The sequence below is a fragment of the Cucurbita moschata genome, unplaced genomic scaffold, assembly GCF_002738365.1.
Source record: "Cucurbita moschata cultivar Rifu unplaced genomic scaffold, Cmos_1.0 Cmo_Scf00037, whole genome shotgun sequence".
Lineage (NCBI taxonomy): Eukaryota > Viridiplantae > Streptophyta > Magnoliopsida > Cucurbitales > Cucurbitaceae > Cucurbita > Cucurbita moschata.
In genome coordinates, this window is record NW_019268553.1 from 621,853 (window position 1) to 640,105 (window position 18,253).

Here is an 18,253-nt window from a genome sequence, read left to right on the forward strand (position 1 = left end):
TTTTTTTTTTTTTTTTTTTTTTTTAAGAAAAAAAAAAGACAAAACTGAAAATAAAACAGGAAAGTTCAATAAATCAAAATCCCTTGAAAATTCAACGGAAACCCTATATATACCCTCCGATCCTCATGTTCAAAACCCTTCTTCCAAACACAAAGAAGAATCGGGTAAGAAAAGAAAAAATAAAAAAAATCTCTGTTTCTCTACAGCGAGAATTTTGGAAAATGACCAACCGGATCAGACTTAGGGCTCAACCAGTGAAGCTCAGTTGACGCAATCAGTGATTTTGCAATTTTCCCCCAAAGCGTTAAAAATTCTTTTTTTTTTCTTTCCGATTTTTCAATCTCTCTTTTTCTCTCTCTATCTCTATCTCAACGACGGTAACGGAGTTTATGGCTTTATGCGGAAGAACGTGGTTCGAAATCCCTCCAAGCCATGTTTTCACAGTTCCATTCATTTTACTTTTCTATTGCAAATTGCCCCCCAGACCTCTCGTATTTACAGGAATGGCCCTTGTTTCCATGGCCCATTTTGAGGTTATTATTTAATTCTTTATTAACTCTAAATTATAAAAAATATTATTTCTATTTCTATTAATTTTTAAGCTCTCGTTAATATTTTATTTAAAAAATTAAAAAATATTTCGTTGTTTCAAAAGTATAATTCAATTTTCAAAAGTTCCATTAATATATTTTAAATTTTTTTTATTTAAAAATATTTTTATAGGATGATTCCGTTCGATATCGATATTTATAGAGTGTTATTGAATAAATAAAAACACTATTATACGTATATTTACTACTTAAAAATTCATTTATAAGAATTATTAATTACAAAATTAAAAAATAGAGGGATATTATTTATATATATAAAAAAAGAAGCAAATATTAGTAAATAAATTCCAATTTAATAAATAGAATAAAACTATAAAAATAATTAAGAACAAAATCTTAAAAGGAAACTAAATAAAATATATATTTAAAAAAACCCCTTCCGTGGATTGTGCCTCGAATCAAACTCACCTGCTATAGCTGTTACGCTATCAGTTTTGTAAATCTATTGTCACCGGTAACCACCGGTTTCCATCATTGCTTGGCGGGGATTATTACTTTACCCCCACATGTTCATGTCCCAGTCCTAATCCCTTCTCCATTTCCCGAGCCAAGTTTCATCCTTATCGTTACGTCGACGCAGTCTCCGGTCGCCGCTGTCTTTCATCTTCTATCGCTCGGTTCGTCTCTTCTTCTACTGTTCTCTGCAACTCTTGATTGATTCTTTTTTGTTTTCTCGTTCGGTCGAGAAGTCGTGTCGGTAATTCTTAATATATATTTTTTAATATGTTCGGTCTAGTGGTTTTGATTGGAGTTGTTGCCTATTGGTAGGGTGTTAGATCCGTTTGTTGTTTGATCTTGCATACTTGAATGGATGAATATACGACCTAGATTTATGATTGTGTGTATGTATGTTCTAGATTGGTAATTTATATCTTTGTAGGCCTAATTTCTCTTGATTAGATTGAATTGTGGAATCGCGTTGTAAATTAGAGTGTTAAGCGGGATGTGTCGATCACTTGTCGGATTGACGCAGCACGAGGGAGTTGTCTTCTAAATTTACGACTAATTCCTTAGTTCTAAATACCTCTAATTGTCGTACCGTTGAAATTGCGTCTGGAGTTGCGTTTTTTTCTTCCCTCTTCTTTTTAATTGAGCTGGTAAGATATGTTTTCCTTTGCCAGATTCTGTGAGGTTGGAATACACGAGAACTCCCTTAGAATGGCAGATAATGATGGAGAAGAGAATAACTCTCGTGGAAATGGATGGGAAGTTGTTTCACTCACTGCGTCGGCATATGAAGCTGCTCCTAATGTGAAGGAAAGCGAATCGACTGATGAAAATAAAAGCAATTTGTACGAAGCAGAAACTTCCCATGCTTTGTTTATGTCTAGGCACTTCGTATTTCCACCGAATCAGCACGAGAATTTGCCATTGGAACCTGATAAGAGTGAGATTCACGATGATCAAGGAGGGAAGGAGAATGTGGACTCTGATTCTACTGCTGTAGATGGCGGAAAATCAAGTAGAAAGAATGAAGATGTCTTGAATATAGAAAGGTTGGGTGAGACAGATGAGTTTTCAGGGATTGACAAAACTACGGAGAAAGGCGGCAAGCTGTCTTTTCATGGTGATGAATTTAGTGAAAATACAACGCTACCAGATTTGAATCTGGTTGACAAGGAGCAGGATCCCTTTGATGCTCCTACCTATAGTTCCTTTCATGGTGAAACCAATCTCAGTTCAATGACAAATGATGAAATCCCTCCATTGGAATCTAACGATCAAGTCTCGAATCCAGAAAGCTTGGAAACTCATACACTTGATAGTAAAAGCAACAAGTCCAATCTTCCTTGTGGCGCTTGGTGGAAGAGAAGAGCTGTTAATTTATACTCTCATGCAAAAGAAGCGAATGCATTTTGGTCCATTTTCGTTGCAGCAGCTGTTATGGGACTTGTAATACTTGGGCAGCGCTGGCAGCAGGAAAGTTGGCGGACTCTGCAACTGAAAGGGCACATTAGTGTGAACGATCAGGTATATTGATTATTGTTATTTCCGTTTGATGGCATTCTGTTTATCGTTCAGCTTCTTCGTTATTATTCTGTATGCATCTATTCTGTTATGTACTTCGAATTTTGAGTTCCAGATTTCAGTCTATAGAATAGATCTAAGAATAGGAAATTCAAGTTCAATCTCAACAAGAGCCATGGTGCTGACAACTAGGTTCTTAAAATAGCATCATGTGCATGTTGAGTGAAAATAGTTCTCTCTCTTATCTTTGTTTACATCTTTCATCCAAATTGGAGATTAAATTCTGAGATTTCCTACATACCCTGCTAGCTTATTATTCCTTTAAAGATGCATCTGTTGCTTTGACTCGATGTCGAACCGCTAGGCTTAAATTTTACGAGCAGAAACAATGCGAATAAGCTTGTTGTAGCCAGAAATTCGGGGACCTTCCAACAATGAAACCAGGTTTGTTGAGTACCAACAGATCCAAAAGCTGATTCCAGTTCTGATTAGGGGAACTCATTATATGGTTGTACGGCCAAATTTTTATCTTACCCACTATGTGTTCTAACTTCAAAGCCTCATCTTTGTAGCCATTGAGGAAATATATGGGGATTTTCATGTTGAAGTTTCTAGTTCTTAGTTTAGGCTGTTAGCGAATTGAAACTGATATGTTCATAGTGGTAGTTATCTGTTGCAAGTCACCATTTTTCAAGTGGCGTTAAAATTTTTGGGTTGGTCTGCTTATTGGCTTTTGGACTTGGCAACTACACACAAACCTTGCCATCAAGTACTCATTTATTAACAACTTGCTTCCATCATTCCCGTGTTCGTAGCAATGCAATGAATTGTCTGACTCAGCTTTTGAGATGGTAGTTTAAAACCTACTTGGTTGCTTGCAATTGCAACTGTTGGTTGTATCATGGCTATAGAAATGCACCCTCATGCCTATTTTAGAAGAGTTGTATGCTTCCTTCCTTTTCCACGTTGCCTTATTGCCTTAATTTCCATGATACTGTTACAATTTCAGAAGACAATCCGAGTGCTAGGACCAATAACTCGACTTAAAGACGTGATCGTGGGTGGCCAACGCCGTGGTTCGTCCATCAAGTTTAGCCCCAGTGAGTTATAAGATGATGATGGCAAGTGTAGAAAAGGAAGAACAGAATGAAAGGAAGAGGTTCGATTGCCCAAGTGTGTACGACCGCTTTCAAAATTTACACAAGTGCTTTGGGGAACATGTTCGAAGTTTGATTGTTTAAATCATATTTCTATCTTGGTGGTATAGTACCATATTGCATTGTACATTAGCTTAATCCATTATTGGGTGAAATGTAAGTTACAAAGCTCATACCTATATCCCTCGCCCTAGGGGTTCATTTTATTTCGACTCTGTCAAGAACGACCCTTCATATCAGATTGAAGCTCACTGCTCAGGATATTGTTCACTTTTTTTTTTTGCATGTAATTGGTAGCTGAATTGAAAGAAACCAGATAAACTGATCTAATCAAACTGGTTTGGCCGGTTTGGCCGGTTTGGGTACAATCATGTCCTCCAATCTGTTCTAGGTTGTACAATCATGTCCTCCAATCTGTTCTAGGTTGTACAATCATGCCCTTATAAGTTTAGTAATCTTTTAGGCACAGACGAATGAAACATCGTGATCCAAGATCTAAAAGAAAGAGGACCCACATCCTCCGTGTTCCATCTTACTATTATCTTTTAAATTTTGGCATCAACATTTTTCTTTATCATAAATTAACAAACAAGTTAGTTTGGTGGTAATTTTGCCCCAAGGTAAAATGTTCTTGAATGATGGTGTACCAGCACTGTAAGTAAAATGAGACAGCTACAGTAACTAACAACCATCGTAAGGTAAAAAGCTAGAAATAACAAGACCAAGAGATGACAAAAAAAAAAAGATTTTTCTTCTGCTCTTGTAGTTTTATGCCGCACACTATCAAGGGGAATAAACTCCATTATATGGGGACAGTTAAAAGTAAAAGCGGGGGTAATTTATATGCGGATTTTTTTTTTTTTTTTCTGAACCATCACTCTTTTTGTTCTTTTTTTCACCCTTTTTGGAGCCAACCCAGAAAGCTGTTGCTGGGAGAGCTGTAGCTATGGCATCGGCAATTTTATGGAAAATGAAAAATTGAAAAGCTGTGTAGGGTGTTCAGACTTGCCTGTTTTTTCCTCCATTTTAAATTTAGCATTCTTCTTCTTCCTCTTCTTCTTATCCCTTCTGCAGAATGGGGCCTTTTAATCAAGAACCTTCTCTCCCGTTGCAAAGATATTCCACACTAATGTGCCTATGATATACAATGCAACTGACACCTTGAATACATCGTCCCATGAACCTGCGCCAACCCAAAATCTCGTGATTCAAAATCGAATTCAATTACCTTAAATAAACTTGAAAGATGGAACAAATACAACCTAGACTAAATCATTTATTTGTAATCTTTTATTTATCTAGGAAACCCTTGCAAAAAAGGAAAAAATAAATAAGTACAAATTTACATCCTCAACTTACAAGTTTGTGTTCATTTGGTTCTGTAAACTTTAAAAAGTGTAATGGGTCGGTAAAACTTATTAGACACAACATTAAGAATTTAAAAGACTTATTAGACATAAAATTATATTTTTATATTTAATAGGTTAATACATTAAATAAATTAATATGTTAAGAGTTTTAAATATAAAATTGAAAATTCAAGGACTTATTAGGCATTTCCATGATTGAGACAGAAACAAACTTGAAAGTTTAGGCATAAAAAAAGAAAAGGAAAATACTATGAAGAATAAAAGTCAACAAACCTCGCTGGAGTATGTATCCTGTTGCAGCAGTGCCGACGACACCGGCTAACACGCCGGCCGTGTTTGATAATCCTAACAACACTCCCTGCGTATGAAAGCAATTTTTATTAAAGAAAAAAAGAACGGCATGATTAGGTAATAGTGAATTAGCAGCAGTTTGATAACTCACAGCATATCGTGGTCCAATGTCTTGGTGATTGGAGTAGAGACCCGATTGTGAAAATGCATCAGATCCCTGTAAAGAAAAGTTAGTGAATCAAACCAATCATTTACAGTCTAAATAATATATTGATATTTAATAATTACTTAAAATAATTATTAATAATTAATTATACTTGTTATTTTTCATCAAATTGGATGAGTTGTAAAGCTCGTTGTATAATAATATGGTGGATTTTAAAAAGTGAAATCTTATGAAACAAATAAGAAATATTAAATATTTATCCCTTTCATGTTTGTCTTCTTGGTCAGCTAATTCTGACAGTTTATCTGGTTGTTCTTTCTTTATTATTTCTAATCAATTACTTAATATGTAAGAAAATGTGAATACCTGACTGCATGCCATGCATAATACTGCCATAGCAGGTGTTCTAACATGACTCAGCTGACTAAGGAAGAACGCTGGTCCCAGAAATCCAATAGATTGCATAATCTGCATCCAAAAACATTCTCCTCCGTAATTATTTAACACAAGAACTGAGTAGAAAGTTCATTAATAAACCTGAGTGAACAAGCTTAGTATTCCTACATTTTATGGAGTAGAAATACAACCTAAGACAAATTTATTTGTCCAAGAAGAAAATATAGTTCATGGATGTATCAATCCAAGGTCAACGCTAACAGATATTGTTTGTTTTGGCCTGTTACGAAATGTTGTCAGCCTCACGGTTTTAAAATGCGTCTTTTAGGGAGAGGTTTTCACACTCTTATAAAAAATGTTTTGTTCCCCTATTTATGTGTGATCTCACAATGCAGCTGCGTAGACAGTGGACAAATTGAAGTGCATCTTGTACTATATTCATCTATTTGAAAAGTTAACAGTGGACAAATTGAAGTGCATCTTGTACTATATTCATTTATTTGAAAAGTTAATTATGGTATCGATATTCAGAGTTAAACTTTGCATCATATTGTACAAACGAATTAACGTCTAGCAGATAACCGAGCAAGCTAAATGTGTAAATCTTTCTGAAGAAATAACTCATAAAACTGAGAACCAGAGCACAATCCCTACCGTCATGTAACTACTTGAAACATAATTAAGCTGGAAAGAATCTTGCCTTTCGAACAGTAGTGATGGAAAAGCCCCTGCTCACTAGCGTGTCTGCCATCCATCCTCCTATATTTGCAAAAACAGCCATGGTCAACCATGGCAGAACACAGAAGAGTCCAGATTCGGTGAGGTTGAACTTCAAAACCTGAGACAGTAACCAAGAGGCAAACCTTCAATTGTACAATAAATTGAAGCCTGGAAGTGCTTAAGCTATGCAGCTTTTGTCATCCAGGATCAAAAATTTTTATATTGAGACCTTGTTCGGGCTTCAGTAGAGCCAATTGATTATAGGCACATGAGGTACATAACTCATGCACCAGAACTATGAAGGAACTCTTTTACGATTTGATTATTCGCTCCTACAGTTATTTTCTGCTATGTCTAGATGCAAGTGTATCATCAGCTAGAGATAAAATGCTGAACCCTGAATTACCTGATTATAGTATGTGGGCATCCACGTCAACAGAATGAAGGTTCCCCAATTATGGCAGAAATGGGATATGATAAGAGCCCACACAGGTGCTTTTGATAAAATTAATTTCCACGGAATAACTTCCACAGGCTCCTTCGAAACGCTTCCATCAAAGATAATCCTTTTTTCCTTTGCACTGAGACCTGGATCTTCTTTTGGAGAGCTATATGCCTGACAATAAACCAGTATGAGAAGGTAGGAGTGCTTTTTTCTTCCTTTTTTGAGATGGGAAATAGAAAATTTTCATTGAGAAGACCACAAAAGATAATGATAAAGGCAAAAGGAGACGTTTGATTCAACAAAATGAAATGAAAAAAGCAAATGCAACTCAAAGTTTCTGTTTTTTGTTATAACCTAATTTTCTTTCATCCTTTCATTATGCCCAATATAACAGGAAGGATTAATGGCCATATATGTAATGATAACTCAGCATATCTCTTTTCTCACTGCCTAGATCTTCCTTCATGATGGCTGCATAAATTCAATTTTCTCTAGTGGAGTGGAGAACTATTCACTTGTAACACGTAATGTTAAATTTATAATATAAATGCAGAAGAAGCAAAAATTACTTTTCTTAGCCACAGTGCAAACCATATACTTCCGAGAGAACCAAATGAGTAGAACACAGACGGCCATCCAAATTTGTTAATTAACATTGGTGAGAAGGCCAATCCCGTTACAGAACCGAGATACATCCCACTGTACACTAGTGCAAGTGATCTGCTTCTCTCTGATACGGGAATCCACTTTGATATAATATTGTTCATTGCAGGCATAGCAACACCCTGCAAAGAAGGCACATAACACGAATAATGAGTTCTATCAGCTGTGAACTCAAAAACAGTCTTAGTTCAGATTAACTCTTTCAGATAATGTGATTCAGCTTGACGCCAAAACTAGCTTGGTTAAAAAAGTTGAACAAGGAATAAAGATGCTCGGTTATACTGATAATGATCATGATATATTAGTTGAACACATGCACAAAAGTAGAGCACAAAAGCCTACCTCACCAATTCCCATGAAAGCACGCATCATAAGCAGGAAAGGAAGCCCAATTCTTGCAGCAATTGGTGTCAATATAGTTGCAATTGACCACCATATTACCCCAAAACCCAACACAAGCTTCCCACCAATTTTGTCTGCCCATATCCCCCCAACAATCTAACCAATCAAATATAAACACGTTATATTTGATATACCTGCTCTATCTCCAAGTCTAAAACACTTTAGTAACAAAAAAGGAGAAATTTTGGGTTGATCAACTCTAATCAAACCTGCGTTAGAAGATAACCCCAGAAAAAAGATGACTGGATCAAGCCAACTGTTGCACTGTTCCAATTATATTCTTTCGACATTGGGAGTATGGCAATACTCATGTTCACCTGCAGAAATTTGTTCAAACATTTAGCTCAACAAAATAAGTCTATTGATATTACTTACGCCAGCCTATTGAGGGCTGGTAGTAGAACCGTGTTATTGACATGTTACAGAGAAATTATAAAATAGCTGCTTTACAAAGATACCATTATTTCAGCAAAAAGATGTATGCATGTGTTTTGATTGATTGCCAGCTATATTTGTTGGTTTTGACCCTTGATCAAAGTACACCGAAACAAATAAGCAAAGCAAAATGAAACACTAGTAAAACACATTTTGTACTAAAATACTTTAAATCACTAAAACCTTTTGACTTCTACAAATTAAAACGCACAACTAATAGTCATTTAAAGAAACAAAAGCATAGCAACTCTTCTCCTAAAAATGCTCCATGATTACTAACTTCTCAGTGCATGACTGCCACATCCCATGATTCCAATGTGATGTTTAATGCTCGGACTTTGAACAATTTGAGCTTATTGACTCACAATATTCAATCATTAGTCACCATCTAAACAGAAAGTATATATTGATCAAGCAAGCCTTAAAACACTAAAGTTATCGATGACGTTTAATGTTATTAATGGTACACCATTGGTGGACCATTGATCACCACCATTAAGAGAAATCTACATCGTCTCGTTTTCTAAAATGGATTTAATACACACGATATTCTTGTACACATTCTCTGATTCGACATAAAACACCAATTCTTGAGTAAATAATGACAAAGCAATTGAAAGATAGTCCAATGGTTCCATGTTCTTCAAGCTAAAAACAAATGACTTTCATTCAAGGTGTGGGAAAGGCATAGTACTCACACGATCCATATTGCATAGAAGAAAGGCGGAAAAACAAAGCAATACAATCACCCAGCGTTTTGGAAAATTCTCCCACCAAGGCAATACCATCTGCTCATTGCCTTCAATAAAGAGTGCATCACCTGACCCCTCTGCCAATGCCAACGCATCCACATCTCCTTTTGTTATATCAAAGTCATTTGAATTGTAATTAGCAGAAGTTCGGTCAACCTTAACATGCCGAGACTTTTGGCATTGCAGCCAACTAGGTCCACTCGTTAGAGTGCAAGCACTAGTCAAGTGAGGATAATAACTGCATTTAGCAGTTTCATCTGTACGAACTCCCAGTGGCTTTAAAAGTTTCCCGTCTCGGGTTATAGCATGAAGAAATGTGGAACATGAGGTCTTAGGCGAATAACTATTTAGTCTCAGACCAAGAGACTTTCTAAAAGACAAATTTGGCTGTCCATATTGAGCCGCAATAATAACTGAACGTTCTACCGCATGGTGAGAAGATGATTTCTCTGTCTTGCACACTTTTCCTGCAAATACAAGGGTGGACAACCAAATGTGTTTTCTCAACAGCGGCCATTGAATTCAAATAAAAATTTTAAAGAGAGAAAGAACCAAATAACGAACAGGACTGGCAATTGTCACAGTAAATATCCTCAGCTAAAACAAATTTAGCGTGAAATTAAGCCTAGTTCCATTCCACTAATCGCTTCCGGTCGTCACTCACTCGTGATTAAACCTCGAGTAAACGAAATGCAGAAGAACATTAATGAACTCAATGCAGGTACAACAGCAAACAAACATTCATTACCAAGTATACACAAGACGCTTCAAGCAGGAATGAGAATAACACCAACACTAGAAATTCAATTTCGAATATGAAGCATTCAAAATAAGACGAGAATAACAGAAAAATACCTGAGCCGACGAAGGAACCGAAATTCCGATTAGAAACCAAACTTCCGATAGCCATTTCCAGCGGCAAAAAAGAGGGAGAAAAAAAAAAGCTTCACTAATGAACTCAAATTGAAGAAAACCACTGCTGTTGATGAAGAACAGAGCGCATGGTTGAGATATGGTGAAAGATTATCGTAATATCCGCCCCTCAGCCTGTAGCCTGCAAGCTTCTGAAGTTCTTCGAACCGTGGAAGATAAGTAGTGGTTTCGGATTTAGAGATTCGTAATATTCCCTACTCCTTTCGATTTCTCTCTCCTCTTAACTCTTGCTCTCTCTCAACTAGCGGGAAGAAATTTGTTGTGAAGTGACAAAAGTAAGGGATAGAAGATGGACACGTGGCAGACCACTCTTCTGGTGTAGTGGACGGATTGAAAAGACGAAAAAGCCCTTCTATTTGACTCTTTGAATGAGTTGGCCTCTACCCGGACTTATTTGTCAATTGCCACCATTTTTTTTTTTTTTTAATACTTTAATGTTTTTAAAATTTTAAATTCAACGGTTCACGAGTCTTATATTTTTCATTTTTTCTATAATTTTATGTAAAAGGCTTCGATGATGGTAGGCTCGTATAAGGGAAAGGAGAGTCGTACGTCGCCGTTTCCAAGGTTATTTAAGGACCGACCCAATCTGTCTAGATTCAAATACTCAAAATTGGTAAGTAATTAAATAACTTTGGTTATTATATTTTTTAGTTGACAGCAAATATGGTAAAATTAGAGAATTTTAATTTTTATTTATTACTTGTATTTATCTTAACTCAAAAAATAATCTTAAAAAATTATAAATTTATTTCATCAAAGTTAACCCACAGGAGTTAGAAGAAGACCCACGATTTTACGTATGGATAATTCCTCAATATCTTGTTCATTCGCAACAAAATATTTTCTTTGTGCGGCGGTAAGAAAAACGTGCTCATCAATCGAATCATAGGTATCTAACATATTCGTACCTAACGATTTCCACAAAGTGGTAATGAAAGATATAACTTGTACAAAACTTTCTATTTTCCAATTCGATCCGATCCATTCGTTTGTCGAGCTATTTACTCGGTTGCATACATTTCTGGAACACCTCTCACAGAGGGACAAATAGTCAATTTTGAAAGAACTTACTGTCAACCTCTTTAGTATCTCAATTTCAATTCAAACGTGTGTCAAGAATATTTTTACGTGATCTTATATTATTAAAGTATAGATTACTACTAAAAATATCTGAACAAAATAAAATAGCCAAAGAAAAACATATACTATATAGTTCTTACTTTCTAACTTTTATTGGAAAAGCGATAATTTTAATTCATATTTATAAATTTATATGCATAATAAAAATTTATTTACTACAAAAATTTTACATCATTTAAAAAAAAATTGATAGAAAGTAGAAAATGAAAAATGAGATAGAGAAATCAAATCGTCTTTTCAAAACTACACAAAACTACACGAACTAAATTATAAACGAAAAACAGAAAAAAATGAACAAAAACATAATATTTAAAATTACAAACATCATTTGATCGTTCTAACCAATACAGAAACGAGCATAGTTCAACGATTATTGAAATTTACTCGTACCAAAAAATAAGATAAAAGTCTATAGCAAAGGAAGCATAAGAAAGGCAAAAATCCATGCGTTGTTATAAACAAATGGCATGCAGCTTCATGTTTTATTTAACACGAATACCCTAAACTGTACAAGCTTATAGAAAACATACTAAAATATGAAGGAAAACAAAAGAGGGCGACCAATATGAAAGAAAAATAGTTGCATCACCTTCTTTTGTTCATTCAGTCATATTATGGTGACCGAAAAATGGGAACGTTTTAGTTTTGTTGGAGCCATTCCTGGATAGCAGAACGAAGAGCGCGGTTTGGGACAAGGTTGCGATGCTCGAGCCTACAGTTTGTCATTGGCGAAGTATCGTGTCCACTGTCTAGCCATCCTCTCATGGCCTCCGCTTCATATGTAAAGCCATCTGCAGCCACATGTGGATCCTGCATGACTTCCTGTGGATTTGCATATGGGAAAAACAAGCCAAGCCTTGAGATTAGAGGCTTCGAGCCGAATTGCCGAAAAAAGGAGTCGAAGATCGAAAGTTAAACGTGCAAGGGGGCAGAGAATGGTTTACCTGAAAGATGGGACAGATGAAATAAGGGGGAGGTTGCAAGTGTTCTGCAGAACCGAGCTTGACAGACAATAGCCCCCCACATGAAGCTCTCATTGGTCCAAGCACTCTCCAGACATCGGTAACGAGATCGGGGCGGCTCTTTCGGTTCACGTCACAACACCTCAATGCCAATCGAGCAAGCTGTTCGGCCTGCACGAATGGCCAATCTCCTGCTAAAGGATCCAAAATGGATTTTAGCTTTCCATTTTCAATTGCATTTTGCACTTCCTTTGATATCCCCATTGCAGATCTACCGGTCAACAACCGCAAGAGTATTATCCCAAATGAATAGACATCCGACTCTGTTGTTAGCTCACCAGATGAAAGGAACTCAGGATCCGTGTAAGCATCCGTCCCCTTGGGGTCGTCGGTTCTCCAAACAAGTGTTTCGTTGTTGTTTAGCATTTCATCATGTGACAATAAGCGACAAGTTCCAAACTCGCCAAGCTTGCATACATAGTTTTCATCGAGTAATACATTTGCAGGTTTCAAGTCACCATGAATGATGCTGTGGGGCTTACTTGAGTGAAGAAACATAACGGCAGAGCATAACTCAGTGGCGATGCGTATTCGTGTTTGCCAAGATAAAGGGGGAGTGTTATCCTTGCAGCTGAGCCTATCTTCGAGGCTTCCATTACTAAGGTATTCATAGACGAGAACCAAAGCTTCAGGACAGGCTCCAATGAGCGTGACAAGATTAGGATGTCTCATCTTACTCGATACATCAACCTGATAAACCGGATAAAACAGAGAAATCGCCCCGAAATCAAATAACTTTTCCTATATAGATAATGACATTTAAACAAAAAAGAAGAGAGAAGGTTCACCTCTTGTTGAAATTCAGAGGGTCCTTGAGAGCTATCAGAATGTAGGATTTTTATAGCCACCATCATATGACGTAAAACACCTCGGTATATACTCCCATATCCTTCTTCTCCAATCTTCAGGGAGGGATCAAAGTTTTGAGTTGCTTCCTCAATCTCCGAAAAAGGGAACTCGGTAAAGAACTGTGGAAGGGACCGGCGTGTGGATTGATTTCTTCTTCTAAGCTCGTCTGCTTCTCTAAGTGCATTGTCGCGTTGAATCTCCAATTCCTCTCGCTCTCTTTTGTAACTCTGTAACAATTCAACAGCAGAAAGAATCCTTTCCTCTAACTCCTTCGCAGTTAGATCAGATTCTAAAAGTTCTCTCTCCAAACTTGCCTTCTGATCTTGGGCCATCCGGAGCTCTTCCATCTCTTCATTTAGTTTTGTCTTTATACTTTCAAGTTTTGCGTTTTCCTTGACTAGTTCTTGTTCAACTTCCTTCCTTTGCTTCCGTTCTTCAGAATATAACACTTCTGCAGCTTTAACCTGTATATTCGTCAATGCAAGAGCAAAATGTGTTGGGATTATACTGATTAAGTAGATTGGTGTAACACATTACAAATGACTCAACGGATAACAGCATCTACCAACTATTTAAGAACAAAAAATTAGTAAGCAGGATATTGGTAGGCCTCATTCCTTGTATTATCCTCATGGCCCACCTCACTAATCTTTGGGATACAGCAATAATTTTACATAATAAAAGCTTTGGGGACGAACACCAAGCATCCCATCCCAAGCCCACATCTCACATGTATTTGATAAGATTATGAAGAACACTCGGCAGAAATGGGTCTAATATTTCAAAAGCAAAAGCATTTCCAGTCTTTTTAGCATCAAAGACATGTGAAGAACTTAATAAAGATAAATGCTTTTATTCAATATATCAATCTCACCCTGCGTAGAGCATTAAGGGTTTCTTTCTCAGATTTTCCACGTGCAATTGCTTCGAAAAATGAATCAGGCCTTGCATTTGCAGCCTCTATCATCACCCGTTCACATTGATTGTAAAGATAATCACTGGTCTTTGCATCCTGCTAAAATTGGAGAGAATTTTGTTGGCTGTTTTTACTTGGGGTTAAAGAGGGTGGATTGTAGAAGAGAAAAAAAAGAACAATGCATCACCAAATAAAGAAGTCAAACTCATATTGCTTTGCATCATGAAGATATATGATGACTAGTAATACTTCCCAGCACATTGCGTTGACAAGAATTAAATTGCATGTATACTTGCAAGAAATATAGTTACCTCCAGCCAATTTGCAGATAACTCAACCCTGGAAGGTGGAGAAGGAGCCATATTAATCACATCATGAGGAGAGTGTATGGAATTGTCTGACCTTTCAGAAGGACTTCTCCGTGTTACTAAACCCCATCCATCCGAAGCCCCGTTAACATCCAAGTTTCTGGTAGTATGAACCCCATTCATATTATCAGGAGAAGACGGATTTAGTGTGCTCCCTCTAAAATGATCAATAAGCAATGATCTCCCTCTAGGACGTAAATCCGAAGATGGACATCCAACTTCCCAGCTATTAAACTGTCCCGGTGGTAGTGACAGAGATCTCCAGGGGGAAATTTCTGAGGATTCAGAGTCTGGACTTGTTTGCGGTGATAAGAAGACAGTTTCTACTTGAGCTCCATCTGATCTACCATCCCTAGTAATTGCATTATTAATCAGATTATCAATTCTGAGATTTTAACAAATATCAAGATAGACTGCGTGGAGCTCCAAAGCCATTTCATGCAAAATCTTTTGAGAGAAACATTGACTATAAAGCAGTGAAAGAGAAATTGAATCTTTTTCTTTCGGAATTAAGATGATCAATGTAGTTATCGCCTTATGGGTAGACACATGCATAGAAACGTGTCCAAATATCTAAATAAATCTGCAAAGCAGCAAGCAGCAATTAACCTGGTGCAGATGAGGTTCCCCTTGCAAATAAACTCAATGTGACAGAAGGCAGGTGCCTGCGAACGCACGTAAATGGCTTTCTCAGACTTCAGATCCACCATTCTCCTACAATATTTGTCATTATGTCAGCAGTTCTAGTTTAAATATTTGTCAGTATGTTAATAAGCTCTCATCTCTATTAATCAATCAAAGCAATTGCCTGCCAACCTGAACGATGATCACAGTGCTAGTACATACAAGCCTCAATACATGGAATAAAACACTCGTTATAATTTCTATATATACTTCCTATAAACGTGGAATGAAAGACTCTCCTCAAGGTCTATCAGCATTTACTTGCCCTTCTTTGCATAAAACATATTTAACCACTATTTTGTCTGAACCTAGCAATGTGGGTAAAATGAACAAGAACAGTGGAAACGCATGTAACATGAGGCAAATCTAGGGAACTAATATGATCCTCATATTACAGTTAAAAATCTCCAAAAAAAAAAAAAAAAAATGTCACAGTTAGAGATCTAGATGAATGTATATCAATCCAAAAATGGCTATAAATTGGCTTGCACCTTGAATAACACTTGTCTACAGCTGCTCCCATAACAAGCTTTTTAATCCTATGCAGGGAAATCATATCAACTATCCCCACCTCAACACTCTTAGCTTCACCACATAATTTCTCGGCACGAACCTGTTTAATTCAAGGTTCATATTAGGAAAATAGTGAGGAGGTATAAAATTAAGAACAAATTGATGACAAAGCCAGCACCACACCACAAGCCTGTGATGAAACAGGGGAAATAGACTGAAAGATACATACCCCTTCTTGAAGACAGTACAGAATATACTCATTCATGACCCTCAGCAAATTTTGCTTCTCAAACTTGTGATATGCTCTCACTTCCTCTTTCTGCAATGAGTTTTCTGGAAATTTGGTTCCCACTGGCCAAGGAAAACAAGTATAATCACACAATCAAAATTTGATGCAAACATATAAGTACAAGTTTCTTCACATAATCCACGTCGTATTCAGATCGTACTCCGTGTAAACGTAGACTTACTTAATGGAGTCATCTGTGCAGGGACATGAACGTGGAGGAGGCAAATTTTCTTCCCACGAGAGGAATTTAGTGCATACCTCAAAACTGATAAGCACTCTTTCACATCTTTCCCAACAGCAACATAAATAATATCATCACTAATAGCTCCCACTGGCTCTTCTACAATCTCTCTACTTGAACTGATCATAATTGGCGAAGCTTCAGTATAGTTAGTTGGACCAGCTCGTGGTGTAGCTTCTTGCTTAGAACTCACAACCGCCATGACAAGACACTCAAGGAAACTATCCAATCAAAACTCCATACCCAAGAAAATATTTCTCCAACGTTCTCTCTAAAACCATGTCAGATCAACTAGTAAATTTCCATATGGTACAGTGAACTAATTCTATGAATCCCAATCAGATGAAGTTACTTTTGCTTTTCTATCAACAGTATGAACTTGTTTCTTTTTTCAGCACCCTCCCTCTCTCCGTCCCTGGCTCTCTCCATCTCTCTCTCTCACCGATTTCATGATGCTCGGGAACAATATGAACTCAACCATCACAAATCCAGTGACTCAGTACAACAAAACGAGTTAACAGCAGAAAACAAGCTCAGCGAGACACGAAAGTCAACAAATTAACGAAAAAAGCTACTCAAAAGTCGGACCGCGAAGAGAAATTGGAAGCATAATGGGCATGAAAAAGAGGAAAAAATCCTTTTCAGAATTGAACTGTCAGTTCTAATACCGTTTACTTCGGTAAGAAGATTCGTTTGTCTTTGGCGCCAATGAATCCACAAAGAGACCGGTGCTCTCGAATTTACTATGCAAAGCAAAAGAAATCGAAAGCAAATATACAATATCAAATCAACTGATCGCGTCGTCTACTCCATCCATTCTCTTACCGCGCTCCTCTCTCGAGCTTTCTGCTTCGCCGCTTGTCACGATTCGCCGATTCGTGGAAGAAGAAACGAGAACCTCCAAATTTGATCGAGCTGAAGTTCAAACAAGACTGATTTTGGAAGATTTGGAAGCAATCTCACGTTTTCCAACATCATTCTTTGTGAATTTGGAAGAACTTGCCACATTCCGGATGCGGACAGATAGGGGATAGAAAAAGAATCCGTGTAATTGCTTATATATTGGTTAAGATTATAATATTTTAATTAATTTGGTTAACCAATGTAAATATGTTTAAGCCATAATTAACAAAAAAAATAATAAATAAATAAATTAACCAGCCCACTTAGTTAAATATTAAGTGGGCCGTTCGGAATTTGGGCTGGGCCGTTCGGAATCGCGCGCGGCGTTTCCCGCCATTGTGTTTCTCTTCTGTGTCATATTTGTCATTTGGAGTGATCAACAACTTTCAAGCTTGGAGATCCTCCTCATTTCTATACTGCAGGCAAAGCGATTGTTGGTTGCGGTTTACAATCGTTCTTCTGTAGCTCGATCACGCCTGCAGTTTTGATCGAACAGTTGAAGAGTTTTTGGCTTCTCAGTCTTCCCGCTGAGAGTAGTTCAATCAAATGCGGCTGAAGATAAACAAGGCCTGCGATCTCAGTTTTATCTCCGTTCTTCCTCCTCAATCCAGGCATGCATCTCATCTTGTTTAATTTTGGCGGTATAATTTGTTTTAATTGCAAGAACTCAGGGATAACAATGCGCGAGAAGTTTAGGTTGCAATGTTGTTCATATTCAGTAGCTTGACTTTTTTTCTTCGGAAGAAGTATTCCATGCGATTCTAGCTGTTTATTGTGTTCCGAGTTCTGAAGGATATGGATTTCATTTTGATCCTAGCTGCGTTCTTGACGTTTCAGAAGGAATTCATTGTATCCGAACTTTTAAGAGATTGACATCATTAATAGTTTTTCTACTGACTTCGAATTTTTCACTTACACAGCTTAGTTAGGTTCATTCTTTGATTGAACTGACTTTATTTTATATCGATACGATATTCAGTTACTAAAAGTTTGGACAAAAAAAAAAAAAAAAAAAA

The 18,253-nt window shown here is 36.9% G+C and overlaps 3 protein-coding genes and 1 pseudogene across 6 annotated transcripts; 2 read left to right on the top strand and 2 right to left on the bottom strand.

The window, feature by feature from the left end:
- Nucleotides 1-1,040: 1,040 nt before the first annotated feature.
- LOC111431960 (ATG8-interacting protein 1-like) lies at nt 1,041-3,984 on the top strand. 4 transcript variants are annotated; one of them, XM_023068702.1, is made up of 3 exons: nt 1,041-1,308; nt 1,733-2,582; nt 3,589-3,984. In XM_023068702.1, the coding sequence occupies exons 2-3, from the start codon at nt 1,770-1,772 to the stop codon at nt 3,688-3,690; spliced, it is 915 nt and encodes a 304-aa protein (XP_022924470.1). In that variant the 5' UTR covers nt 1,041-1,308; nt 1,733-1,769; the 3' UTR covers nt 3,691-3,984. The 4 variants fall into 4 exon arrangements, with proteins under 4 accessions (XP_022924470.1, XP_022924473.1, XP_022924472.1 ...); XM_023068705.1 differs by having other exon boundaries at nt 1,055-1,228; nt 3,592-3,984; XM_023068704.1 differs by having other exon boundaries at nt 1,062-1,228.
- Nucleotides 3,985-4,465: 481 nt separating this feature from the next.
- LOC111431958 (ascorbate transporter, chloroplastic) lies at nt 4,466-10,547 on the bottom strand. The gene is made up of 11 exons (XM_023068701.1): nt 10,232-10,547; nt 9,323-9,843; nt 8,399-8,506; nt 8,130-8,285; nt 7,694-7,909; nt 7,086-7,295; nt 6,660-6,797; nt 5,930-6,031; nt 5,549-5,614; nt 5,380-5,464; nt 4,466-4,919 (listed from the first exon to the last, which is right to left on the bottom strand). Exons 1-11 carry the CDS (start codon nt 10,284-10,286, stop codon nt 4,822-4,824), a joined length of 1,755 nt encoding a protein of 584 aa, XP_022924469.1. The 5' UTR covers nt 10,287-10,547; the 3' UTR covers nt 4,466-4,821.
- A 1,333-nt stretch (nt 10,548-11,880) lies between these two features.
- Nucleotides 11,881-17,370, bottom strand: LOC111431931 (U-box domain-containing protein 33-like). Its single transcript, XM_023068657.1, has 9 exons — nt 16,275-17,370; nt 16,034-16,155; nt 15,783-15,904; nt 15,217-15,321; nt 14,551-14,959; nt 14,198-14,338; nt 13,263-13,787; nt 12,397-13,164; nt 11,881-12,274 (listed from the first exon to the last, which is right to left on the bottom strand). Exons 1-9 carry the CDS (start codon nt 16,534-16,536, stop codon nt 12,092-12,094), a joined length of 2,637 nt encoding a protein of 878 aa, XP_022924425.1. The 5' UTR covers nt 16,537-17,370; the 3' UTR covers nt 11,881-12,091.
- Nucleotides 17,371-17,613: 243 nt separating this feature from the next.
- LOC111431811 overlaps nt 17,614-18,253 on the top strand; it is a 6,706-nt pseudogene continuing 6,066 nt past the window's right edge.